The sequence below is a fragment of the Anopheles arabiensis genome, chromosome 2 (assembly GCF_016920715.1).
Source record: "Anopheles arabiensis isolate DONGOLA chromosome 2, AaraD3, whole genome shotgun sequence".
Classification (NCBI taxonomy): Eukaryota; Metazoa; Arthropoda; class Insecta; order Diptera; family Culicidae; genus Anopheles; species Anopheles arabiensis.
Window position 1 is genome coordinate 18,181,138 of NC_053517.1, and position 26,483 is coordinate 18,207,620.

At 53.4% G+C, this 26,483-nt stretch overlaps 2 protein-coding genes across 24 annotated transcripts in view; both read left to right on the forward strand.

The window, feature by feature from the left end:
- LOC120908529 overlaps positions 1-25,831 on the forward strand; it is a 56,073-nt gene extending 30,242 nt beyond the window's left edge. Inside the window, exon 2 of the mRNA XM_040319644.1 lies at positions 23,344-25,831. Within this exon, the coding sequence (XP_040175578.1) occupies positions 23,445-25,748 (2,304 nt within the window). The 5' untranslated portion in view covers positions 23,344-23,444 and the 3' untranslated portion in view covers positions 25,749-25,831. The remainder of the gene's footprint in view (positions 1-23,343) is intronic.
- The window catches only part of LOC120908528 (ankyrin-3), a 123,688-nt gene that overhangs the window by 84,541 nt on the left and 12,664 nt on the right, over positions 1-26,483 (forward strand). The gene's annotated exons all lie outside the window — the stretch shown is intronic.

Below are 26,483 nucleotides of genomic sequence, written 5' to 3' on the forward strand. Positions count from 1 at the left end.
TGAGGCCAAGCCAGATGACAAGCCAGAACAAGACGAACAGCCAGAGCCATCGGAGCCTGTGTCTGAGGTTGTTGAAAAGGAACTGACCGAAGATACCGAGCTGGTCGAGGCAAAGGTTATCGAGACCGTAGTCGAGAAGGTTGAGGCCAAGGTTATCGAGACCGTAGTCGAGAAGGTTGAGGCCAAGCCAGATGACAAGCCAGAACAAGACGAACAGCCAGAGCCATCGGAGCCTGTGTCTGAGGTTGTTGAAAAGGAACTGACCGAAGATACCGAGCTGGTCGAGGCAAAGGTTATCGAGACCGTAGTCGAGAAGGTTGAGGCCAAGCCAGATGACAAGCCAGAACAAGACGAACAGCCAGAGCCATCGGAGCCTGTGTCTGAGGTTGTTGAAAAGGAACTGACCGAAGATACCGAGCTGGTCGAGGCAAAGGTTATCGAGACCGTAGTCGAGAAGGTTGAGGCCAAGGTTATCGAGACCGTAGTCGAGAAGGTTGAGGCCAAGCCAGATGACAAGCCAGAACAAGACGAACAGCCAGAGCCATCGGAGCCTGTGTCTGAGGTTGTTGAAAAGGAACTGACCGAAGATACCGAGCTGGTTGAGGCCAAGGTTATCGAGACCGTAGTCGAGAAGGTTGAGGCCAAGCCAGATGACAAGCCAGAACAAGACGAACAGCCAGAGCCATCGGAGCCTGTGTCTGAGGTTGTTGAAAAGGAACTGACCGAAGATACCGAGCTGGTCGAGGCAAAGGTTATCGAGACCGTAGTCGAGAAGGTTGAGGCCAAGCCAGATGACAAGCCAGAACAAGACGAACAGCCAGAGCCATCGGAGCCTGTATCTGAGGTTGTTGAAAAGGAACTGACCGAAGATACCGAGCTGGTCGAGGCAAAGGTTATCGAGACCGTAGTCGAGAAGGTTGAGGCCAAGCCAGATGACAAGCCAGAACAAGACGAACAGCCAGAGCCATCGGAGCCTGTGTCTGAGGTTGTTGAAAAGGAACTGACCGAAGATACCGAGCTGGTCGAGGCAAAGGTTATCGAGACCGTAGTCGAGAAGGTTGAGGCCAAGCCAGATGACAAGCCAGAACAAGACGAACAGCCAGAGCCATCGGAGCCTGTGTCTGAGGTTGTTGAAAAGGAACTGACCGAAGATACCGAGCTGGTCGAGGCCAAGGTTATCGAGACCGTAGTCGAGAAGGTTGAGGCCAAGGTTATCGAGACCGTAGTCGAGAAGGTTGAGGCCAAGCCAGATGACAAGCCAGAACAAGACGAACAGCCAGAGCCATCGGAGCCTGTGTCTGAGGTTGTTGAAAAGGAACTGACCGAAGATACCGAGCTGGTCGAGGCAAAGGTTATCGAGACCGTAGTCGAGAAGGTTGAGGCCAAGCCAGATGACAAGCCAGAACAAGACGAACAGCCAGAGCCATCGGAGCCTGTGTCTGAGGTTGTTGAAAAGGAACTGACCGAAGATACCGAGCTGGTCGAGGCAAAGGTTATCGAGACCGTAGTCGAGAAGGTTGAGGCAAAGCCAGATGACAAGCCAGAACAAGACGAACAGCCAGAGCCATCGGAGCCTGTGTCTGAGGTTGTTGAAAAGGAACTGACCGAAGATACCGAGCTGGTGGAGGCAAAGGTTATCGAGACCGTAGTCGAGAAGGTTGAGGCCAAGCCAGATGACAAGCCAGAACAAGACGAACAGCCAGAGCCATCGGAGCCTGTGTCTGAGGTTGTTGAAAAGGAACTGACCGAAGATACCGAGCTGGTCGAGGCAAAGGTTATCGAGACCGTAGTCGAGAAGGTTGAGGCCAAGGTTATCGAGACCGTAGTCGAGAAGGTTGAGGCCAAGCCAGATGACAAGCCAGAACAAGACGAACAGCCAGAGCCATCGGAGCCTGTGTCTGAGGTTGTTGAAAAGGAACTGACCGAAGATACCGAGCTGGTCGAGGCAAAGGTTATCGAGACCGTAGTCGAGAAGGTTGAGGCCAAGCCAGATGACAAGCCAGAACAAGACGAACAGCCAGAGCCATCGGAGCCTGTGTCTGAGGTAGATGAAAAGGAACTGACCGAAGATACCGAGCTGGTCGAGGCAAAGGTTATCGAGACCGTAGTCGAGAAGGTTGAGGCCAAGCCAGATGACAAGCCAGAACAAGACGAACAGCCAGAGCCATCGGAGCCTGTATCTGAGGTTGTTGAAAAGGAACTGACCGAAGATACCGAGCTGGTCGAGGCAAAGGTTATCGAGACCGTAGTCGAGAAGGTTGAGGCCAAGCCAGATGACAAGCCAGAACAAGACGAACAGCCAGAGCCATCGGAGCCTGTGTCTGAGGTTGTTGAAAAGGAACTGACCGAAGATACCGAGCTGGTCGAGGCAAAGGTTATCGAGACCGTAGTCGAGAAGGTTGAGGCCAAGCCAGATGACAAGCCAGAACAAGACGAACAGCCAGAGCCATCGGAGCCTGTGTCTGAGGTTGTTGAAAAGGAACTGACCGAAGATACCGAGCTGGTCGAGGCCAAGGTTATCGAGACCGTAGTCGAGAAGGTTGAGGCCAAGGTTATCGAGACCGTAGTCGAGAAGGTTGAGGCCAAGCCAGATGACAAGCCAGAACAAGACGAACAGCCAGAGCCATCGGAGCCTGTGTCTGAGGTTGTTGAAAAGGAACTGACCGAAGATACCGAGCTGGTCGAGGCAAAGGTTATCGAGACCGTAGTCGAGAAGGTTGAGGCCAAGGTTATCGAGACCGTAGTCGAGAAGGTTGAGGCCAAGCCAGATGACAAGCCAGAACAAGACGAACAGCCAGAGCCATCGGAGCCTGTGTCTGAGGTTGTTGAAAAGGAACTGACCGAAGATACCGAGCTGGTGGAGGCAAAGGTTATCGAGACCGTAGTCGAGAAGGTTGAGGCCAAGCCAGATGACAAGCCAGAACAAGACGAACAGCCAGAGCCATCGGAGCCTGTGTCTGAGGTTGTTGAAAAGGAACTGACCGAAGATACCGAGCTGGTCGAGGCAAAGGTTATCGAGACCGTAGTCGAGAAGGTTGAGGCCAAGCCAGATGACAAGCCAGAACAAGACGAACAGCCAGAGCCATCGGAGCCAGTGTCTGAGGTAGATGAAAAGGAACTGACCGAAGATACCGAGCTGGTCGAGGCAAAGGTTATCGAGACCGTAGTCGAGAAGGTTGAGGCCAAGCCAGATGACAAGCCAGAACAAGACGAACAGCCAGAGCCATCGGAGCCTGTGTCTGAGGTTGTTGAAAAGGAACTGACCGAAGATACCGAGCTGGTCGAGGCCAAGGTTATCGAGACCGTAGTCGAGAAGGTTGAGGCCAAGCCAGATGACAAGCCAGAACAAGACGAACAGCCAGAGCCATCGGAGCCTGTATCTGAGGTTGTTGAAAAGGAACTGACCGAAGATACCGAGCTGGTCGAGGCCAAGGTTATCGAGACCGTAGTCGAGAAGGTTGAGGCCAAGCCAGATGACAAGCCAGAACAAGACGAACAGCCAGAGCCATCGGAGCCTGTGTCTGAGGTTGTTGAAAAGGAACTGACCGAAGATACCGAGCTGGTCGAGGCAAAGGTTATCGAACCCGTAGTCGAGAAGGTTGAGGCCAAGCCAGATGACAAGCCAGAACAAGACGAACAGCCAGAGCCATCGGAGCCTGTATCTGAGGTTGTTGAAAAGGAACTGACCGAAGATACCGAGCTGGTCGAGGCAAAGGTTATCGAGACCGTAGTCGAGAAGGTTGAGGCCAAGGTTATCGAGACCGTAGTCGAGAAGATTGAGGCCAAGCCAGATGACAAGCCAGAACACGACGAACAGCCAGAGCCATCGGAGCCTGTGTCTGAGGTTGTTGAAAAGGAACTGACCGAAGATACCGAGCTGGTCGAGGCCAAGGTTATCGAGACCGTAGTCGAGAAGGTTGAGGCCAAGCCAGATGACAAGCCAGAACAAGACGAACAGCCAGAGCCATCGGAGCCTGTGTCTGAGGTTGTTGAAAAGGAACTGACCGAAGATACCGAGCTGGTCGAGGCCAAGGTTATCGAGACCGTAGTCGAGAAGGTTGAGGCCAAGCCAGATGACAAGCCAGAACAAGACGAACAGCCAGAGCCATCGGAGCCTGTATCTGAGGTTGTTGAAAAGGAACTGACCGAAGATACCGAGCTGGTCGAGGCCAAGGTTATCGAGACCGTAGTCGAGAAGGTTGAGGCCAAGCCAGATGACAAGCCAGAACAAGACGAACAGCCAGAGCCATCGGAGCCTGTGTCTGAGGTTGTTGAAAAGGAACTGACCGAAGATACCGAGCTGGTCGAGGCCAAGGTTATCGAGACCGTAGTCGAGAAGGTTGAGGCCAAGCCAGATGACAAGCCAGAACAAGACGAACAGCCAGAGCCATCGGAGCCTGTGTCTGAGGTTGTTGAAAAGGAACTGACCGAAGATACCGAGCTGGTCGAGGCAAAGGTTATCGAGACCGTAGTCGAGAAGGTTGAGGCCAAGGTTATCGAGACCGTAGTCGAGAAGATTGAGGCCAAGCCAGATGACAAGCCAGAACACGACGAACAGCCAGAGCCATCGGAGCCTGTGTCTGAGGTTGTTGAAAAGGAACTGACCGAAGATACCGAGCTGGTCGAGGCAAAGGTTATCGAACCCGTAGTCGAGAAGGTTGAGGCCAAGCCAGATGACAAGCCAGAACAAGACGAACAGCCAGAGCCATCGGAGCCTGTATCTGAGGTTGTTGAAAAGGAACTGACCGAAGATACCGAGCTGGTCGAGGCAAAGGTTATCGAGACCGTAGTCGAGAAGGTTGAGGCCAAGCCAGATGACAAGCCAGAACAAGACGAACAGCCAGAGCCATCGGAGCCTGTGTCTGAGGTTGTTGAAAAGGAACTGACCGAAGATACCGAGCTGGTCGAGGCAAAGGTTATCGAGACCGTAGTCGAGAAGGTTGAGGCCAAGCCAGATGACAAGCCAGAACAAGACGAACAGCCAGAGCCATCGGAGCCTGTGTCTGAGGTTGTTGAAAAGGAACTGACCGAAGATACCGAGCTGGTCGAGGCCAAGGTTATCGAGACCGTAGTCGAGAAGGTTGAGGCCAAGGTTATCGAGACCGTAGTCGAGAAGGTTGAGGCCAAGCCAGATGACAAGCCAGAACAAGACGAACAGCCAGAGCCATCGGAGCCTGTGTCTGAGGTTGTTGAAAAGGAACTGACCGAAGATACCGAGCTGGTCGAGGCAAAGGTTATCGAGACCGTAGTCGAGAAGGTTGAGGCCAAGGTTATTGAGACCGTAGTCGAGAAGATTGAGGCCAAGCCAGATGACAAGCCAGAACAAGACGAACAGCCAGAGCCATCGGAGGCTGTGTCTGAGGTTGTTGAAAAGGAACGGACCGAAGATACCGAGCTGGTCGATGCAAAGGTTATCGAGACCGTAGTCGAGAAGGTTGAGGCCAAGCCAGATGACAAGCCAGAACAAGACGAACAGCCAGAGCCATCGGAGCCTGTGTCTGAGGTTGTTGAAAAGGAACTGACCGAAGATACCGAGCTGGTCGAGGCAAAGGTTATCGAGACCGTAGTCGAGAAGGTTGAGGCCAAGCCAGATGACAAGCCAGAACAAGACGAACAGCCAGAGCCATCGGAGCCTGTGTCTGAGGTTGTTGAAAAGGAACTGACCGAAGATACCGAGCTGGTCGAGGCAAAGGTTATCGAGACCGTAGTCGAGAAGGTTGAGGCCAAGGTTATCGAGACCGTAGTCGAGAAGGTTGAGGCCAAGCCAGATGACAAGCCAGAACAAGACGAACAGCCAGAGCCATCGGAGCCTGTGTCTGAGGTTGTTGAAAAGGAACTGACCGAAGATACCGAGCTGGTCGAGGCAAAGGTTATCGAGACCGTAGTCGAGAAGGTTGAGGCCAAGGTTATCGAGACCGTAGTCGAGAAGGTTGAGGCCAAGCCAGATGACAAGCCAGAACAAGACGAACAGCCAGAGCCATCGGAGCCTGTGTCTGAGGTTGTTGAAAAGGAACTGACCGAAGATACCGAGCTGGTGGAGGCAAAGGTTATCGAGACCGTAGTCGAGAAGGTTGAGGCCAAGCCAGATGACAAGCCAGAACAAGACGAACAGCCAGAGCCATCGGAGGCTGTGTCTGAGGTTGTTGAAAAGGAACTGACCGAAGATACCGAGCTGGTCGAGGCAAAGGTTATCGAGACCGTAGTCGAGAAGGTTGAGGCCAAGCCAGATGACAAGCCAGAACAAGACGAACAGCCAGAGCCATCGGAGCCAGTGTCTGAGGTTGTTGAAAAGGAACTGACCGAAGATACCGAGCTGGTCGAGGCAAAGGTTATCGAGACCGTAGTCGAGAAGATTGAGGCCAAGCCAGATGACAAGCCAGAACAAGACGAACAGCCAGAGCCATCGGAGCCTGTGTCTGAGGTTGTTGAAAAGGAACTGACCGAAGATACCGAGCTGGTCGAGGCCAAGGTTATCGAGACCGTAGTCGAGAAGGTTGAGGCCAAGGTTATCGAGACCGTAGTCGAGAAGGTTGAGGCCAAGCCAGATGACAAGCCAGAACAAGACGAACAGCCAGAGCCATTGGAGCCTGTGTCTGAGGTTGTTGAAAAGGAACTGACCGAAGATACCGAGCTGGTCGAGGCAAAGGTTATCGAGACCGTAGTCGAGAAGGTTGAGGCCAAGGTTATCGAGACCGTAGTCGAGAAGGTTGAGGCCAAGCCAGATGACAAGCCAGAACAAGACGAACAGCCAGAGCCATCGGAGCCTGTGTCTGAGGTTGTTGAAAAGGAACTGACCGAAGATACCGAGCTGGTCGAGGCAAAGGTTATCGAGACCGTAGTCGAGAAGGTTGAGGCCAAGGTTATCGAGACCGTAGTCGAGAAGGTTGAGGCCAAGCCAGATGACAAGCCAGAACAAGACGAACAGCCAGAGCCATCGGAGCCTGTGTCTGAGGTTGTTGAAAAGGAACTGACCGAAGATACCGAGCTGGTGGAGGCAAAGGTTATCGAGACCGTAGTCGAGAAGGTTGAGGCCAAGCCAGATGACAAGCCAGAACAAGACGAACAGCCAGAGCCATCGGAGGCTGTGTCTGAGGTTGTTGAAAAGGAACTGACCGAAGATACCGAGCTGGTCGAGGCAAAGGTTATCGAGACCGTAGTCGAGAAGGTTGAGGCCAAGCCAGATGACAAGCCAGAACAAGACGAACAGCCAGAGCCATCGGAGCCAGTGTCTGAGGTTGTTGAAAAGGAACTGACCGAAGATACCGAGCTGGTCGAGGCAAAGGTTATCGAGACCGTAGTCGAGAAGGTTGAGGCCAAGCCAGATGACAAGCCAGAACAAGACGAACAGCCAGAGCCATCGGAGCCTGTGTCTGAGGTTGTTGAAAAGGAACTGACCGAAGATACCGAGCTGGTCGAGGCAAAGGTTATCGAGACCGTAGTCGAGAAGGTTGAGGCCAAGCCAGATGACAAGCCAGAACAAGACGAACAGCCAGAGCCATCGGAGCCTGTGTCTGAGGTTGTTGAAAAGGAACTGACCGAAGATACCGAGCTGGTCGAGGCAAAGGTTATCGAGACCGTAGTCGAGAAGGTTGAGGCGAAGCCAGATGACAAGCCAGAACAAGACGAACAGCCAGAGCCATCGGAGCCTGTGTCTGAGGTTGTTGAAAAGGAACTGACCGAAGATACCGAGCTGGTCGAGGCAAAGGTTATCGAGACCGTAGTCGAGAAGGTTGAGGCCAAGCCAGATGACAAGCCAGAACAAGACGAACAGCCAGAGCCATCGGAGCCTGTGTCTGAGGTTGTTGAAAAGGAACTGACCGAAGATACCGAGCTGGTCGAGGCAAAGGTTATCGAGACCGTAGTCGAGAAGGTTGAGGCCAAGCCAGATGACAAGCCAGAACAAGACGAACAGCCAGAGCCATCGGAGCCTGTGTCTGAGGTTGTTGAAAAGGAACTGACCGAAGATACCGAGCTGGTCGAGGCAAAGGTTATCGACACCGTAGTCGAGAAGGTTGAGGCCAAGGTTATCGAGACCGTAGTCGAGAAGGTTGAGGCCAAGCCAGATGACAAGCCAGAACAAGACGAACAGCCAGAGCCATCGGAGCCTGTGTCTGAGGTTGTTGAAAAGGAACTGACCGAAGATACCGAGCTGGTCGAGGCAAAGGTTATCGAGACCGTAGTCGAGAAGGTTGAGGCCAAGCCAGATGACAAGCCAGAACAAGACGAACAGCCAGAGCCATCGGAGCCTGTGTCTGAGGTTGTTGAAAACGAACTGACCGTAGATACCGAGCTGGTCGAGGCAAAGGTTATCGAGACCGTAGTCGAGAAGGTTGAGGCCAAGGTTATCGAGACCGTAGTCGAGAAGGTTGAGGCCAAGCCAGATGACAAGCCAGAACAAGACGAACAGCCAGAGCCATCGGAGCCTGTGTCTGAGGTTGTTGAAAAGGAACTGACCGAAGATACCGAGCTGGTCGAGGCCAAGGTTATCGAGACCGTAGTCGAGAAGGTTGAGGCCAAGGTTATCGAGACCGTAGTCGAGAAGGTTGAGGCCAAGCCAGATGACAAGCCAGAACAAGACGAACAGCCAGAGCCATTGGAGCCTGTGTCTGAGGTTGTTGAAAAGGAACTGACCGAAGATACCGAGCTGGTCGAGGCAAAGGTTATCGAGACCGTAGTCGAGAAGGTTGAGGCCAAGGTTATCGAGACCGTAGTCGAGAAGGTTGAGGCCAAGCCAGATGACAAGCCAGAACAAGACGAACAGCCAGAGCCATCGGAGCCTGTGTCTGAGGTTGTTGAAAAGGAACTGACCGAAGATACCGAGCTGGTCGAGGCAAAGGTTATCGAGACCGTAGTCGAGAAGGTTGAGGCCAAGGTTATCGAGACCGTAGTCGAGAAGGTTGAGGCCAAGCCAGATGACAAGCCAGAACAAGACGAACAGCCAGAGCCATCGGAGCCTGTGTCTGAGGTTGTTGAAAAGGAACTGACCGAAGATACCGAGCTGGTCGAGGCAAAGGTTATCGAGACCGTAGTCGAGAAGGTTGAGGCCAAGCCAGATGACAAGCCAGAACAAGACGAACAGCCAGAGCCATCGGAGCCTGTGTCTGAGGTTGTTGAAAAGGAACTGACCGAAGATACCGAGCTGGTCGAGGCAAAGGTTATCGAGACCGTAGTCGAGAAGGTTGAGGCCAAGGTTATCGAGACCGTAGTCGAGAAGGTTGAGGCCAAGCCAGATGACAAGCCAGAACAAGACGAACAGCCAGAGCCATCGGAGCCTGTGTCTGAGGTTGTTGAAAAGGAACTGACCGAAGATACCGAGCTGGTCGAGGCAAAGGTTATCGAGACCGTAGTCGAGAAGGTTGAGGCCAAGGTTATCGAGACCGTAGTCGAGAAGGTTGAGGCCAAGCCAGATGACAAGCCAGAACAAGACGAACAGCCAGAGCCATCGGAGCCTGTGTCTGAGGTTGTTGAAAAGGAACTGACCGAAGATACCGAGCTGGTCGAGGCAAAGGTTATCGAGACCGTAGTCGAGAAGGTTGAGGCCAAGCCAGATGACAAGCCAGAACAAGACGAACAGCCAGAGCCATCGGAGCCTGTGTCTGAGGTTGTTGAAAAGGAACTGACCGAAGATACCGAGCTGGTCGAGGCAAAGGTTATCGAGACCGTAGTCGAGAAGGTTGAGGCCAAGCCAGATGACAAGCCAGAACAAGACGAACAGCCAGAGCCATCGCAGCCTGTGTCTGAGGTTGTTGAAAAGGAACTGACCGAAGATACCGAGCTGGTCGAGGCAAAGGTTATCGAGACCGTAGTCAAGAAGGTTGAAGCCAAGCCAGATGACAAGCCAGAACAAGACGAACAGCCAGAGCCATCGGAGCCTGTGTCTGAGGTTGTTGAAAAGGAACTGACCGAAGATACCGAGCTGGTCGAGGCAAAGGTTATCGAGACCGTAGTCGAGAAGGTTGAGGCCAAGGTTATCGAGACCGTAGTCGAGAAGGTTGAGGCCAAGCCAGATGACAAGCCAGAACAAGACGAACAGCCTGAGCCATCGGAGCCTATGTCTGAGGTTGTTGAAAAGGAACTGACCGAAGATACCGAGCTGGTCGAGGCAAAGGTTATCGAGACCGTAGTCGAGAAGGTTGAGGCCAAGGTTATCGAGACCGTAGTCGAGAAGGTTGAGGCCAAGCCAGATGACAAGCCAGAACAAGACGAACAGCCAGAGCCATCGGAGCCTGTGTCTGAGGTTGTTGAAAAGGAACTGACCGAAGATACCGAGCTGGTCGAGGCAAAGGTTATCGAGACCGTAGTCGAGAAGGTTGAGGCCAAGCCAGATGACAAGCCAGAACAAGACGAACAGCCAGAGCCATCGGAGCCTGTGTCTGAGGTTGTTGAAAAGGAACTGACCGAAGATACCGAGCTGGTCGAGGCAAAGGTTATCGAGACCGTAGTCAAGAAGGTTGAAGCCAAGCCAGATGACAAGCCAGAACAAGACGAACAGCCAGAGCCATCGGAGCCTGTGTCTGAGGTTGTTGAAAAGGAACTGACCGAAGATACCGAGCTGGTCGAGGCAAAGGTTATCGAGACCGTAGTCGAGAAGGTTGAGGCCAAGCCAGATGACAAGCCAGAACAAGACGAACAGCCAGAGCCATCGGAGCCTGTGTCTGAGGTTGTTGAAAAGGAACTGACCGAAGATACCGAGCTGGTCGAGGCAAAGGTTATCGAGACCGTAGTCGAGAAGGTTGAGGCCAAGGTTATCGAGACCGTAGTCGAGAAGGTTGAGGCCAAGCCAGATGACAAGCCAGAACAAAACGAACAGCCAGAGCCATCGGAGGCTGTGTCTGAGGTTGTTGAAAAGGAACTGACCGAAGATACCGAGCTGGTCGAGGCAAAGGTTATCGAGACCGTAGTCGAGAAGGTTGAGGCCAAGGTTATCGAGACCGTAGTCGAGAAGATTGAGGCCAAGCCAGATGACAAGCCAGAACAAGACGAACAGCCAGAGCCATCGGAGCCTGTGTCTGAAGTTGTTGAAAAGGAACTGACCGAAGATACCGAGCTGGTCGAGGCAAAGGTTATCGAGACCGTAGTCGAGAAGGTTGAGGCCAAGGTTATCGAGACCGTAGTCGAGAAGGTTGAGGCCAAGCCAGATGACAAGCCAGAACAAGACGAACAGCCAGAGCCATCGGAGCCTGTGTCTGAGGTTGTTGAAAAGGAACTGACCGAAGATACCGAGCTGGTCGAGGCAAAGGTTATCGAGACCGTAGTCGAGAAGGTTGAGGCCAAGCCAGATGACAAGCCAGAACAAGACGAACAGCCAGAGCCATCGGAGCCTGTGTCTGAGGTTGTTGAAAAGGAACTGACCGAAGATACCGAGCTGGTCGAGGCAAAGGTTATCGAGACCGTAGTCGAGAAGGTTGAGGCCAAGGTTATCGAGACCGTAGTCGAGAAGGTTGAGGCCAAGCCAGATGACAAGCCAGAACAAGACGAACTGCCAGAGCCATCGGAGCCTGTGTCTGAGGTTGTTGAAAAGGAACTGACCGAAGATACCGAGCTGGTCGAGGCAAAGGTTATCGAGACCGTAGTCGAGAAGGTTGAGGCCAAGGTTATCGAGACCGTAGTCGAGAAGATTGAGGCCAAGCCAGATGACAAGCCAGAACAAGACGAACAGCCAGAGCCATCGGAGCCTGTGTCTGAGGTTGTTGAAAAGGAACTGACCGAAGATACCGAGCTGGTCGAGGCAAAGGTTATCGAGACCGTAGTCGAGAAGGTTGAGGCCAAGGTTATTGAGACCGTAGTCGAGAAGATTGAGGCCAAGCCAGATGACAAGCCAGAACAAGACGAACAGCCAGAGCCATCGGAGCCTGTGTCTGAGGTTGTTGAAAAGGAACGGACCGAAGATACCGAGCTGGTCGAGGCAAAGGTTATCGAGACCGTAGTCGAGAAGGTTGAGGCCAAGCCAGATGACAAGCCAGAACAAGACGAACAGCCAGAGCCATCGGAGCCTGTGTCTGAGGTAGATGAAAAGGAACTGACCGAAGATACCGAGCTGGTCGAGGCAAAGGTTATCGAGACCGTAGTCGAGAAGGTTGATGCCAAGCCAGATGACAAGCCAGAACAAGACGAACAGCCAGAGCCATCGGAGCCTGTGTCTGAGGTTGTTGAAAAGGAACTGACCGAAGATACCGAGCTGGTCGAGGCAAAGGTTATCGAGACCGTAGTCGTGAAGGTTGAGGCCAAGCCAGATGACAAGCCAGAACAAGACGAACAGCCAGAGCCATCGGAGCCTGTGTCTGAGGTTGTTGAAAAGGAACTGACCGAAGATACCGAGCTGGTCGAGGCAAAGGTTATCGAGACCGTAGTCGAGAAGGTTGAGGCCAAGGTTATCGAGACCGTAGTCGAGAAGGTTGAGGCCAAGCCAGATGACAAGCCAGAACAAGACGAACAGCCAGAGCCATTGGAGCCTGTGTCTGAGGTTGTTGAAAAGGAACTGACCGAAGATACCGAGCTGGTCGAGGCAAAGGTTATCGAGACCGTAGTCGAGAAGGTTGAGGCCAAGGTTATCGAGACCGTAGTCGAGAAGGTTGAGGCCAAGCCAGATGACAAGCCAGAACAAGACGAACAGCCAGAGCCATCGGAGCCTGTGTCTGAGGTTGTTGAAAAGGAACTGACCGAAGATACCGAGCTGGTCGAGGCAAAGGTTATCGAGACCGTAGTCGAGAAGGTTGAGGCCAAGCCAGATGACAAGCCAGAACAAGACGAACAGCCAGAGCCATCGGAGCCTGTGTCTGAGGTTGTTGAAAAGGAACTGACCGAAGATACCGAGCTGGTCGAGGCAAAGGTTATCGAGACCGTAGTCGAGAAGGTTGAGGCCAAGGTTATCGAGACCGTAGTCGAGAAGGTTGAGGCCAAGCCAGATGACAAGCCAGAACAAGACGAACAGCCAGAGCCATCGGAGCCTGTGTCTGAGGTTGTTGAAAAGGAACTGACCGAAGATACCGAGCTGGTCGAGGCAAAGGTTATCGAGACCGTAGTCGAGAAGGTTGAGGCCAAGGTTATCGAGACCGTAGTCGAGAAGGTTGAGGCCAAGCCAGATGACAAGCCAGAACAAGACAAACAGCCAGAGCCATCGGAGCCAGTGTCTGAGGTTGTTGAAAAGGAACTGACCGAAGATACCGAGCTGGTCGAGGCAAAGGTTATCGAGACCGTAGTCGAGAAGGTTGAGGCCAAGCCAGATGACAAGCCAGAACAAGACGAACAGCCAGAGCCATCGGAGCCAGTGTCTGAGGTTGTTGAAAAGGAACTGACCGAAGATACCGAGCTGGTCGAGGCAAAGGTTATCGAGACCGTAGTCGAGAAGGTTGAGGCCAAGCCAGATGACAAGCCAGAACAAGACGAACAGCCAGAGCCATCGGAGCCTGTGTCTGAGGTTGTTGAAAAGGAACTGACCGAAGATACCGAGCTGGTCGAGGCAAAGGTTATTGAGACCGTAGTCGAGAAGGTTGAGGCCAAGGTTATCGAGACCGTAGTCGAGAAGGTTGAGGCCAAGCCAGATGACAAGCCAGAACAAGACGAACAGCCAGAGCCATCGGAGCCTGTGTCTGAGGTTGTTGAAAAGGAACTGACCGAAGATACCGAGCTGGTCGAGGCAAAGGTTATCGAGACCGTAGTCGAGAAGGTTGAGGCCAAGCCAGATGACAAGCCAGAACAAGACGAACAGCCAGAGCCATCGGAGCCTGTGTCTGAGGTTGTTGAAAAGGAACTGACCGAAGATACCGAGCTGGTCGAGGCAAAGGTTATCGAGACCGTAGTCGAGAAGGTTGAGGCCAAGCCAGATGACAAGCCAGAACAAGACGAACAGCCAGAGCCATCGGAGCCTGTGTCTGAGGTTGTTGAAAAGGAACTGACCGAAGATACCGAGCTGGTCGAGGCAAAGGTTATCGAGACCGTAGTCGAGAAGGTTGAGGCCAAGCCAGATGACAAGCCAGAACAAGACGAACAGCCAGAGCCATCGGAGCCTGTGTCTGAGGTTGTTGAAAAGGAACTGACCGAAGATACCGAGCTGGTCGAGGCAAAGGTTATCGAGACCGTAGTCGAGAAGGTTGAGGCCAAGGTTATCGAGACCGTAGTCGAGAAGGTTGAGGCCAAGCCAGATGACAAGCCAGAACAAGACGAACAGCCAAAGCCATCGGAGCCTGTGTCTGAGGTTGTTGAAAAGGAACTGACCGAAGATACCGAGCTGGTCGAGGCAAAGGTTATCGAGACCGTAGTCGAGATGGTTGAGGCCAATATTATTGAGACCGTAGTCGAGAAGGTTGAGGCCAAGCCAGATGACAAGCCAGAACAAGACGAACAGCCAGAGCCATCGGAGCCTGTGTCTGAGGTTGTTGAAAAGGAACTGACCGAAGATACCGAGCTGGTCGAGGCAAAGGTTATCGAGACCGTAGTCGAGAAGGTTGAGGCCAAGGTTATTGAGACCGTAGTCGAGAAGATTGAGGCCAAGCCAGATGACAAGCCAGAACAAGACGAACAGCCAGAGCCATCGGAGCCTGTGTCTGAGGTTGTTGAAAAGGAACGGACCGAAGATACCGAGCTGGTCGAGGCAAAGGTTATCGAGACCGTAGTCGAGAAGGTTGAGGCCAAGCCAGATGACAAGCCAGAACAAGACGAACAGCCAGAGCCATCGGAGCCTGTGTCTGAGGTAGATGAAAAGGAACTGACCGAAGATACCGAGCTGGTCGAGGCAAAGGTTATCGAGACCGTAGTCGAGAAGGTTGATGCCAAGCCAGATGACAAGCCAGAACAAGACGAACAGCCAGAGCCATCGGAGCCTGTGTCTGAGGTTGTTGAAAAGGAACTGACCGAAGATACCGAGCTGGTCGAGGCAAAGGTTATCGAGACCGTAGTCGTGAAGGTTGAGGCCAAGCCAGATGACAAGCCAGAACAAGACGAACAGCCAGAGCCATCGGAGCCTGTGTCTGAGGTTGTTGAAAAGGAACTGACCGAAGATACCGAGCTGGTCGAGGCAAAGGTTATCGAGACCGTAGTCGAGAAGGTTGAGGCCAAGGTTATCGAGACCGTAGTCGAGAAGGTTGAGGCCAAGCCAGATGACAAGCCAGAACAAGACGAACAGCCAGAGCCATTGGAGCCTGTGTCTGAGGTTGTTGAAAAGGAACTGACCGAAGATACCGAGCTGGTCGAGGCAAAGGTTATCGAGACCGTAGTCGAGAAGGTTGAGGCCAAGGTTATCGAGACCGTAGTCGAGAAGGTTGAGGCCAAGCCAGATGACAAGCCAGAACAAGACGAACAGCCAGAGCCATCGGAGCCTGTGTCTGAGGTTGTTGAAAAGGAACTGACCGAAGATACCGAGCTGGTCGAGGCAAAGGTTATCGAGACCGTAGTCGAGAAGGTTGAGGCCAAGCCAGATGACAAGCCAGAACAAGACGAACAGCCAGAGCCATCGGAGCCTGTGTCTGAGGTTGTTGAAAAGGAACTGACCGAAGATACCGAGCTGGTCGAGGCAAAGGTTATCGAGACCGTAGTCGAGAAGGTTGAGGCCAAGGTTATCGAGACCGTAGTCGAGAAGGTTGAGGCCAAGCCAGATGACAAGCCAGAACAAGACGAACAGCCAGAGCCATCGGAGCCTGTGTCTGAGGTTGTTGAAAAGGAACTGACCGAAGATACCGAGCTGGTCGAGGCAAAGGTTATCGAGACCGTAGTCGAGAAGGTTGAGGCCAAGGTTATCGAGACCGTAGTCGAGAAGGTTGAGGCCAAGCCAGATGACAAGCCAGAACAAGACAAACAGCCAGAGCCATCGGAGCCAGTGTCTGAGGTTGTTGAAAAGGAACTGACCGAAGATACCGAGCTGGTCGAGGCAAAGGTTATCGAGACCGTAGTCGAGAAGGTTGAGGCCAAGCCAGATGACAAGCCAGAACAAGACGAACAGCCAGAGCCATCGGAGCCAGTGTCTGAGGTTGTTGAAAAGGAACTGACCGAAGATACCGAGCTGGTCGAGGCAAAGGTTATCGAGACCGTAGTCGAGAAGGTTGAGGCCAAGCCAGATGACAAGCCAGAACAAGACGAACAGCCAGAGCCATCGGAGCCTGTGTCTGAGGTTGTTGAAAAGGAACTGACCGAAGATACCGAGCTGGTCGAGGCAAAGGTTATTGAGACCGTAGTCGAGAAGGTTGAGGCCAAGGTTATCGAGACCGTAGTCGAGAAGGTTGAGGCCAAGCCAGATGACAAGCCAGAACAAGACGAACAGCCAGAGCCATCGGAGCCTGTGTCTGAGGTTGTTGAAAAGGAACTGACCGAAGATACCGAGCTGGTCGAGGCAAAGGTTATCGAGACCGTAGTCGAGAAGGTTGAGGCCAAGCCAGATGACAAGCCAGAACAAGACGAACAGCCAGAGCCATCGGAGCCTGTGTCTGAGGTTGTTGAAAAGGAACTGACCGAAGATACCGAGCTGGTCGAGGCAAAGGTTATCGAGACCGTAGTCGAGAAGGTTGAGGCCAAGCCAGATGACAAGCCAGAACAAGACGAACAGCCAGAGCCATCGGAGCCTGTGTCTGAGGTTGTTGAAAAGGAACTGACCGAAGATACCGAGCTGGTCGAGGCAAAGGTTATCGAGACCGTAGTCGAGAAGGTTGAGGCCAAGCCAGATGACAAGCCAGAACAAGACGAACAGCCAGAGCCATCGGAGCCTGTGTCTGAGGTTGTTGAAAAGGAACTGACCGAAGATACCGAGCTGGTCGAGGCAAAGGTTATCGAGACCGTAGTCGAGAAGGTTGAGGCCAAGGTTATCGAGACCGTAGTCGAGAAGGTTGAGGCCAAGCCAGATGACAAGCCAGAACAAGACGAACAGCCAAAGCCATCGGAGCCTGTGTCTGAGGTTGTTGAAAAGGAACTGACCGAAGATACCGAGCTGGTCGAGGCAAAGGTTATCGAGACCGTAGTCGAGATGGTTGAGGCCAATATTATTGAGACCGTAGTCGAGAAGGTTGAGGCCAAGGTTATTGAGACCGTAGTCGAGAAGATTGAGGCCAAGCCAGATGACAAGCCAGAACAAGACGAACAGCCAGAGCCATCGGAGCCTGTGTCTGAGGTTGTTGAAAAGGAACTGACCGAAGATACCGAGCTGGTCGATGCAAAGGTTATCGAGACCGTAGTCGAGAAGGTTGAGGCCAAGGTTATCGAGACCGTAGTCGAGAAGGTTGAGACCAAGCCAGATGACAAGCCAGAACAAGACGAACAGCCAGAGCCATCGGAGCCTGTGTCTGAGGTTGATGAAAAGGAACTGACCGAAGATACCGAGCTGGTCGAGGCAAAGGTTATCGAGACCGTAGTCGAGAAGGTTGAGGCCAAGCCAGATGACAAGCCAGAACAAGACGAACAGCCAGAGCCATCGGAGCCTGTGTCTGAGGTAGATGAAAAGGAACTGACCGAAGATACCGAGCTGGTCGAGGCAAAGGTTATCGAGACCGTAGTCGAGAAGGTTGAGGCGAAGCCAGATGACAAGCCAGAACAAGACGAACAGCCAGAGCCATCGGAGCCTGTGTCTGAGGTTGTTGAAAAGGAACTGACCGAAGATACCGAGCTGGTCGAGGCAAAGGTTATCGAGACCGTAGTCGAGAAGGTTGAGGCCAAGCCAGATGACAAGCCAGAACAAGACGAACAGCCAGAGCCATTGGAGCCTGTGTCTGAGGTTGTTGAAAAGGAACTGACCGAAGATACCGAGCTGGTCGAGGCAAAGGTTATCGAGACCGTAGTCGAGAAGGTTGAGGCCAAGGTTATCGAGACCGTAGTCGAGAAGGTTGAGGCCAAGCCAGATGACAAGCCAGAACAAGACGAACAGCCAGAGCCATCGGAGCCTGTGTCTGAGGTTGTTGAAAAGGAACTGACCGAAGATACCGAGCTGGTCGAGGCAAAGGTTATCGAGACCGTAGTCGAGAAGGTTGAGGCCAAGGTTATCGAGACCGTAGTCGAGAAGGTTGAGGCCAAGCCAGATGACAAGCCAGAACAAGACGAACAGCCAGAGCCATCGGAGCCTGTGTCTGAGGTAGATGAAAAGGAACTGACCGAAGATACCGAGCTGGTCGAGGCAAAGGTTATCGAGACCGTAGTCGAGAAGGTTGAGGCGAAGCCAGATGACAAGCCAGAACAAGACGAACAGCCAGAGCCATCGGAGCCTGTGTCTGAGGTTGTTGAAAAGGAACTGACCGAAGATACCGAGCTGGTCGAGGCAAAGGTTATCGAGACCGTAGTCGAGAAGGTTGAGGCCAAGCCAGATGACAAGCCAGAACAAGACGAACAGCCAGAGCCATCGGAGCCAGTGTCTGAGGTTGTTGAAAAGGAACTGACCGAAGATACCGAGCTGGTCGAGGCAAAGGTTATCGAGACCGTAGTCGAGAAGGTTGAGGCCAAGCCAGATGACAAGCCAGAACAAGACGAACAGCCAGAGCCATCGGAGCCTGTGTCTGAGGTTGTTGAAAAGGAACTGACCGAAGATACCGAGCTGGTCGAGGCAAAGGTTATCGAGACCGTAGTCGAGAAGGTTGAGGCCAAGCCAGATGACAAGCCAGAACAAGACGAACAGCCAGAGCCATCAGAGCCTGTGTCTGAGGTTGATGAAAAGGAACTGACCGAAGATACCGAGCTGGTCGAGGCAAAGGTTATCGAGACCGTAGTCGAGAAGGTTGAGGCAAAGGTTATCGAGACCGTAGTCGAGAAGGTTGAGGCCAAGCCAGATGACAAGCCAGAACAAGACGAACAGCCAGAGCCATCGGAGCCTGTGTCTGAAGTTGTTGAAAAGGAACTGACCGAAGATACCGAGCTGGTCGAGGCAAAGGTTATCGAGACCGTAGTCGAGAAGGTTGAGGCCAAGCCAGATGACAAGCCAGAACAAGACGAACAGCCAGAGCCATCGGAGCCTGTGTCTGAGGTTGTTGAAAAGGAACTGACCGAAGATACCGAGCTGGTCGAGGCAAAGGTTATCGAGACCGTAGTCGAGAAGGTTGAGGCCAAGGTTATCGAGACCGTAGTCGAGAAGGTTGAGGCCAAGCCAGATGACAAGCCAGAACAAGACGAACAGCCAGAGCCATCGGAGCCTGTGTCTGAGGTTGTTGAAAAGGAACTGACCGAAGATACCGAGCTGGTCGAGGCAAAGGTTATCGAGACCGTAGTCGAGAAGGTTGAGGCCAAGCCAGATGACAAGCCAGAACAAGACGAACAGCCAGAGCCATCGGAGCCTGTGTCTGATGTTGTTGAAAAGGAAGGAAAGACAGATGACAAGCGAAAACAAGACCTGCAGCCGAAGTTTCTACCTGAAGTTGTTGAAGGTATTACATGTGACAAGGATTCTTTGATCGTTGGTGATAGAGGCATATTTGGATATTTACTAAGTCCCGATAGGCATGAAATTTCCGATGGTTCTGGATCGTCCGAAAAGGGCGAAGATAAGTTTTTACTTCGTCGGGATGAATTAAGCGTGTTTGATACCAGAAAAAGTTCCCTCTCTGCAGTCGAAGTTTCCACTTTAGACGATGACTCACCTTTACTGACAGATTTTACAACTTCCTCTATTACGTACGTAAGCGATAGGATTGATTCTTCTTCGTTAGATTTGATGGTTGGTGAACAATCAATGAACTTTTTGAAAATTGGTAGTAGCATGGCACCACCTGACGAAAAACGGCATGATATTCAATCTCCTGGATCGTGCATGTCCTTTACGACCACTACCAGTGAAAACATCGAGTCAATTTCTCATGATGTCGAAAGCCGTAGCAACTTCGGTGGTACTCTGCAACCTGACATACCCACGGAGTATGAGCGATCCGTTTCGCTGAGTGATAATGCGGCATCTGATTACTCGAACGAGTCGGCTACCAAATACAACTTGCCTTACGATACCGAATCCGACGGCCATGATGCTGGCGCACACAAGGCCAGACTACGGGGAATCAAATCTCAGGAAGGCGTCGCCGAGCCGAAACAAGTTAAATCAGCAAAGCTCATTGCCGTTGACCAGCGTCACGGTTCAGCCTCACCACAAAGTGATATTACTGAATATACCGAAAGTGTATCGTATGTCGATTCAATTATAGACAGTACAAACTACGAAAGCGCCTTAAAGCAGAAAGAAACAAAGCAAGAATTGCGAAGCAAGGAGACATCGAAAGACAGCTGCGAGGCGGACGTGAAACCCAGTACGGTGGCAGCTGATCGCGAGACAAAAGCATCAAAACTTGACACGACAGCAAAACCTTCCAGTGAATCGGTAGAATCTGCTCATCCAAAAAGGCGATCCAAATCGAAGACTACTGTTACGAAAGTAAATTTACATAAGCAAGCGCCGATCGACATTTCGAAGCGTTCCACTAAAACCGTTGACATTCGTATGGGTGCAGCAGAGTCTACCGTAACAGTGAGCAAATCGGCGACCACATCCAGTCGCATCTCGACGACAGCGACGCGAACGCACGGTTACATGCAGTCGACACTGTCTCGTGATCAGAAGGTCCTACGACCATTGACTTTAACCGATTCGCCCCATTCTTCGCCCTCGAAAACTTCGCACCGCGCTGGCACTGCTTCGATCACTTCGACACACACGACTTATTCTCCGGCACATTCTGCAGAACGGAAGGCCACTAAACCTTCTAAGCCAGGTAGTGCCGCTACACCCGGTGTGCCCGAAGGTGCGACTGGCAGCACCAAGCACGGTGTTTCGAGTACAGGTGCGCGCAAAATCGAGGTTAAAGAAAGCAAATTCACGATGAAATCGGCCACTGGTCGATCGTCGTCAACTGTCGTCACGACATCCAGCACTGTATCCACCTCTAGCACGTCCAGCCAGAGCAGATTGTCGCGTTCGTCAGTCACTAGCTCAGCCAGAAAAGCTTCCACTAAATCGGACTTCAAAGAGCAGCCCGTGGTGAAGAAGGCGGACAAAGAGCAGGCAAATCTGGTCACGAAATCCACCCTGCCGGCTGCCGTTAAGACAAGCAAGGATCGGGTTAACAAAAGCCTGATACCCGTAAAGGTGCAGTCGAGCAAGCGGGATGCAACTCCTTCGCCGACCAAAACCGCCAGCAAGTCCAAACCGAAGTCGGCCCCGGGCCCAAAGCCCAAAGGCGAGCCGCGAATGTCCAAACCGATAGCCGGCTCCGAAAGGACGGCTACAAAAAAGGAACACTCTGTCCAGCTGATCACGAAATCCATCCCGAAGGTGACCAGCACGGGGCACCGTAAGGAAAGCGCGAAACAAATCATCGACGACGTGTATCGGTGCAAGTCCGCGATGCACTACTCGTACAAAGATGCCGTCACGTTCGATCATGCCGAGGTACCGTCGTCGCTTCCCTCCAGCCCGAGCCGCTTGAACAAAAGTTCCTCGAACAGTACAAACGTCCTCACTAGTGAAGTGTTTACCCGCACGATCGATTCGTCCAAATCGATCGAGGTGATCTACAAGCAACCGTCCACATCGCACGAGCTGTACCGTCGGGTGCAAGGCGAGTACAACCGGTACAACGACGCCGACCTGAACTTTATCGAGACGACCGACTCGAGCCTGTCCGATTCGATCGCACTGCCCTCCTCCTCCTCGGAGCAGGAGAGCGATACGACCGGCAAGCAGAGGCGCTCCGGCAGTCCGGAAGGTTCGCCGAAGCAGACCAGCTCCTCGTCCGCGGTGACGACGACCATGACGACGCTCGCCGGGCGCAAGAACCTGCCCCAGCACTACCCGCACCATCCGGTGCACCAGCACGTAGCCACCAAGCACGGCAGCTCCGGCTCCTCCGCCTCCGGCAAGCGCGCCCGAACCCATTCGCCCGCCGAGCCCCGGTACCGCAAGTCGGACATCTGGAGTCGTACCGACCCGCCAGCCTCCAGCCAAGAGCTACCGGATACGTCGGAGGACAGCGACTCGTACTACTACCACCACCAGCAGCATTGTCTGTTCCAGCAGCAGTCGCAGCACCAGCAGCACCAGCAGCTGCCGCCGGTGGCTGGAATCGCTGACCGGCGTTTAACTGTGTCGCTCGATGGGATCGTGCTCGAGAGTAGCATCTCGCCGATACTAGACTTCCGGGCATCGACGCCGCCGCGCATGAAGTATAAGTTTGATTACGATAGTTCTGTGTTTCCAGGTAAATCTGCTTTATGAACCAAACCAACCCCCCAAAAAAAAAGCTCAACATTCCAACCGCATACTCTATAATATCGTCCATCCATATATACATATTATCTCTATCTCTCTTTATATTTCGTACAAAATACTTATGCAAATCGTAATGTTTACCAGCTATCGTTTAATCAAACACAAACCCTCCCCCCAGGCGCGAGTATGCGGCATGATGGTCACCCTTCCATGTGGCCACTCATGTACCGAATGTGCTTTCCCCCTCATTTTGCTCCTCCCGCTCCTACGAACATGTGACATAATACTATTATAGGGTCAGTTTCGGTCGGTTTGCCGCTGTCGTTTCTGGTTTCTGGTTCGCCGGGCATAGTTGCCCGCCCTCGTACTGCGCCTGGCACACCCGTTCGTGTGCCACCTTTCGCGGCTTTCGGCTTTCGCGGGTTATGTTTCTGTCGCACTCGCTCGTTCGCATTTGTTCGCACAAAATTGATCTGCCATTTGAAAATGTTTCGGTTTATCGGGTTTTCGCTCCGCTACGTGTCAAAATTCTAAGCTGTTTCGATGGTTTTGCACGCGTTTTGCATCTGGAAGGAAACTATAGCAGTATTATGTCCCAAACGCGTTTTATCTTTAAAAACATGCATTTATACTATAAGTATGGCACGGCGTAAACGGGGAATGAAGATGGAGAAGGATGTGTCACCCGCTTCCAAAACGCCTAGCTACAGTGTGCCACTGTATCTGACTACTAGAAAGCGATCGTTTCGGTGTTTCGAAATCGGTACGACAAGCATTACGCTTACGCCCCGCGCGCACTATGCCTCAGCCGATGCAACTGTTATACAAAAGAGAGACAGCGACAAGCAACTGTCCTACCAGCTGCTGGTAGTCAGATAGCACGTGGCGGTGCCGCTTAATGCGCCTTGATGTGTTTTTTTCGTTTCGTTTTGTGGTGATAGCTTTTGCCAATCATTTTACTTCTCTCCTCTCGATCACTTTGCGTATGATTTGCCTTGCAGTGGTGCCTTTTGCGATCGATGTGTTAGCGGTTGTGTTACGGTACAGTTTTGTGTTGCATTTGCCCGATGTGCTTGGCCTGTGCAGTGCTTTATAATTTTACTTACGTTTCGCTTTGTACCATGTTTTCCTTTTGTCTTTTTTTTTGTTGGCCTGTTCTATCGAAAAAAAAAATATAATAACAAATACAGGATAGCGAACGTCTTCAATCGTTGATGCGCCTCAGCTGATCTGCAGCGAGCAACTGTACACAAAGTCGACAAACCACACGGCACCGGGGAACGCGCAGACGATGGCAGACATTCCGCTAATATCCATCACGCAGGAATGCTCGGACGACGAGGAGCTGAGCACGTCCAGTGCGACGAACAAACTGAACATCGAGGATGCGCTGACCGACACCGAGGATCTGATGATGGACGGGGCGGGCCAGCGGGAGCGAAAAAGTGCCTCCTCCAGCCCGATCCCGCCCGAGCCCAACAGTCTGTCGCTGCTGGAAGCGTTGCAAAGTCCGCTGGCCGGCGCAGTAACGGACGTGGAAGACTGTAGCGATACGTCCGACGAGGAGGAGCGCGACAAGAAGCCTACCCGCGAGGTGGACATATCGCTGGACGACTTTCTCGACCAGGGGTACGTGGACGAGATGACCAAGTCGGACCAGCGCGGCGCAAAGCCGAAGATACTGACCCGCTCCTGCTCGAAGGCGGCCGAGGGCCCGAGCAGCAAGAGCCTGAGGGTGTGCGCGGACGTGGCCGCTGCCCTGACCGACTGTGAGGACTGTGCGATGTCCGGCGAGGACGGCGACACGAGCGTGGTGCCCGACTGTCCGGACGATATACTGATGCGCCAGGACGCGGACAACGGCATGGTGGACATACACAATGCGGTCCGGCGGCGCCAGGACAAACATCTGCCCCGGGCGGAGCAACAGGCGGCACAGTCGAGCAGCTCCGACTCGGACGAGCCGGAGTGTAAGGTGGTCCGGCATCGGAAGCCCCACCGGAAGGGAGTGGTCGAGCAGCGGTCCAACATCTCCGACTGCGAGAACATACTCGTGTCGGAGGAGGAATCGTCCTCGCTGGCGAAGCCGGGCCCGGCCTCCGCATTCGAGGCGGACGAGGTAACGATGGAGGCGAGCGACCACGAGACGGAACAGTCCGTAACGTTTCCCGAGATTAACATTTGCTTCGTGACGGACGGCGACGCAGGCGACGAACCTGCCAAGCAGTGCTCGTCCCGCCCGTCCACCCTGACGGTAGGGCAGGCGAACGCGGACGAGGCGGTGACGGACGTGGAGAACTTGGACTCGTCCGACAGTGAGACCAGTGCGCCGCAGCGCAGCAAACGGCTCATGCCGCGGGCAGTGGCCCGCGGTGGCAAGGGTGGCGGTCTGACCGACGTGGAAGACTTCAATGCCAGCGACGAGGAGCAGGACGGCCAGTCGCCGCAGGACGTGGGCGGCGAGGATCATTCGTTTTTGCCGTCACCGACGCGTGAAATTGCCATCATGCGGGGGAATGGATCGGGCGAGCAGACGGCGAACGTGATGCCGCTGAACCACACCTATCTGCTGGCGCGAACGCCCGACATCGAGCAGGCGCTGACCGACTTCGAGGACCTGGCGGTGAACGACGACGAGAAGCTGTACGACGACGCGAAGTACACGATCGAGGCGCTGCCCGAGATGGACAACGATACGGTGTACGCGAGCGAAAACACGCCCGCCCCGCCGAAACCGAACTGGCTCGACCAGGCGCACGAGCCGCTCACCGACACGGAGGACATCTTTTTCGACCGAGCGGCCGGGCCCGGGCCGGGTGCAGCCGTCTCGTTCGGCAGCAACGAGCTGCGGCGCCGCCGCAAGCCCAAGGGCACCGCGGCCACCCAATCGTACAAGGGCAAAACGTTTCTGGACACGAGCGCCACCGGGCAGGAGAACGGATCGGCCACTGCCACCACCGACGTGGAGGATCTGTATCTGAGCGATGACGATGCTGCCGCCGTTTCGAGCTTCCCGCCGACGGACCGGTCGAAGCAGCGCCGGGCGACGATACAGGTGCCGCCCCAGCACCACACCGGGGACAGTGCGAAAACCGACATCGAGTACCTGTCCGGCGACGAGTACGTGTCAGACCGGACCGTCCCATCGCCGACCGTCTGCCCGGACGGGTTCCACAGCACGATCAAATCGCGCGACCGGCTCGGCGGTGGCCGCTCGGGGCAGCAGGCGCTCGGCGTCCCCGGTTGCCCTGCGCCGACCATCAGCCGAACGTCGCCCACGCCGGACGGGGCCAACTGTCACACGGACTGCGAAGAGATACAGGGCGCCTCGGACGAGGAGGAGGAGACGATGGATGGTGCGTCAAAGCGCGACCCCGAACAGGAAAGTATGGCACGAACCGCGACCCCGTTCGAGCTGCGGCGCGCACTGGACGAGAGCGGCAGTTGCGAAATACACGACGCGCTCGTTGGCTCCACGCGGCGCCACCGCGAGGACCGGAAGCGTCCCCAGCCGAACGATGGCCAGGAGATGCCGACGGACGTGGAGTTTCTGGACGAGGACGGCGCGGTGGACGCGATGCTACAAGACGATTAATGTTCGAACCGTTGCTTTTCGTCCCATTACAGCTGCTGCAGTTCGATGCATAGAGAAGCGCATGAGGGAACGGTAGGGCAACGGTGATTGTTTTTAGTTGCTGTGTATAGTTTCTTGGTTTTGTTGTTTTCTGTTGCTTTTTATTTGCTACCAATGAAGTGTGCCGTAAGCAAGAAAGTGTGCTTTCGGACACTCCGCTCTAAAAAGAAGCCGATGATACTGAAAGAAAGCCTCTAGTTGCTTTGTAGTTGCCTGCTTCCGGGCATGCCACGTGTTGCCAATCGTTGTCGTTTTTGTTTAGTTCTTTAGTTGATCGTGTGTAGTGGCTATCGTTCTGTGCTGATTGGCTTTCTGTTCTTTACCTCCTCTCATTACAAAGCAGTGCCTTGAAGCGGTCGTTATTGTTGGTATGCAATGAGATGCTTTCGATATGAGTTGAAGCTAGTTCGCACCCTTTAATGCACTTTTGTCCGCTTTGCACCCCAAGTATGTCTAGTATACTGTTGCCACATATCTATACCTAGAGAGAACGTATCGAATTTACCTTTCCCCGAAATCCCACCCCTTTTTCATCCTCCCTCTAGCCTCTCCCTGTGTATCGTTCACTTTCCCCAACCAACCTCTGATCCCGTACCCAACAGACACACACTCACACACAGAAAAAACACACTAGTACACCTTAGTACATGTAATGTGATCGCCATTGCGATTGAGTGTCCCCCTTACTGTCCCGAG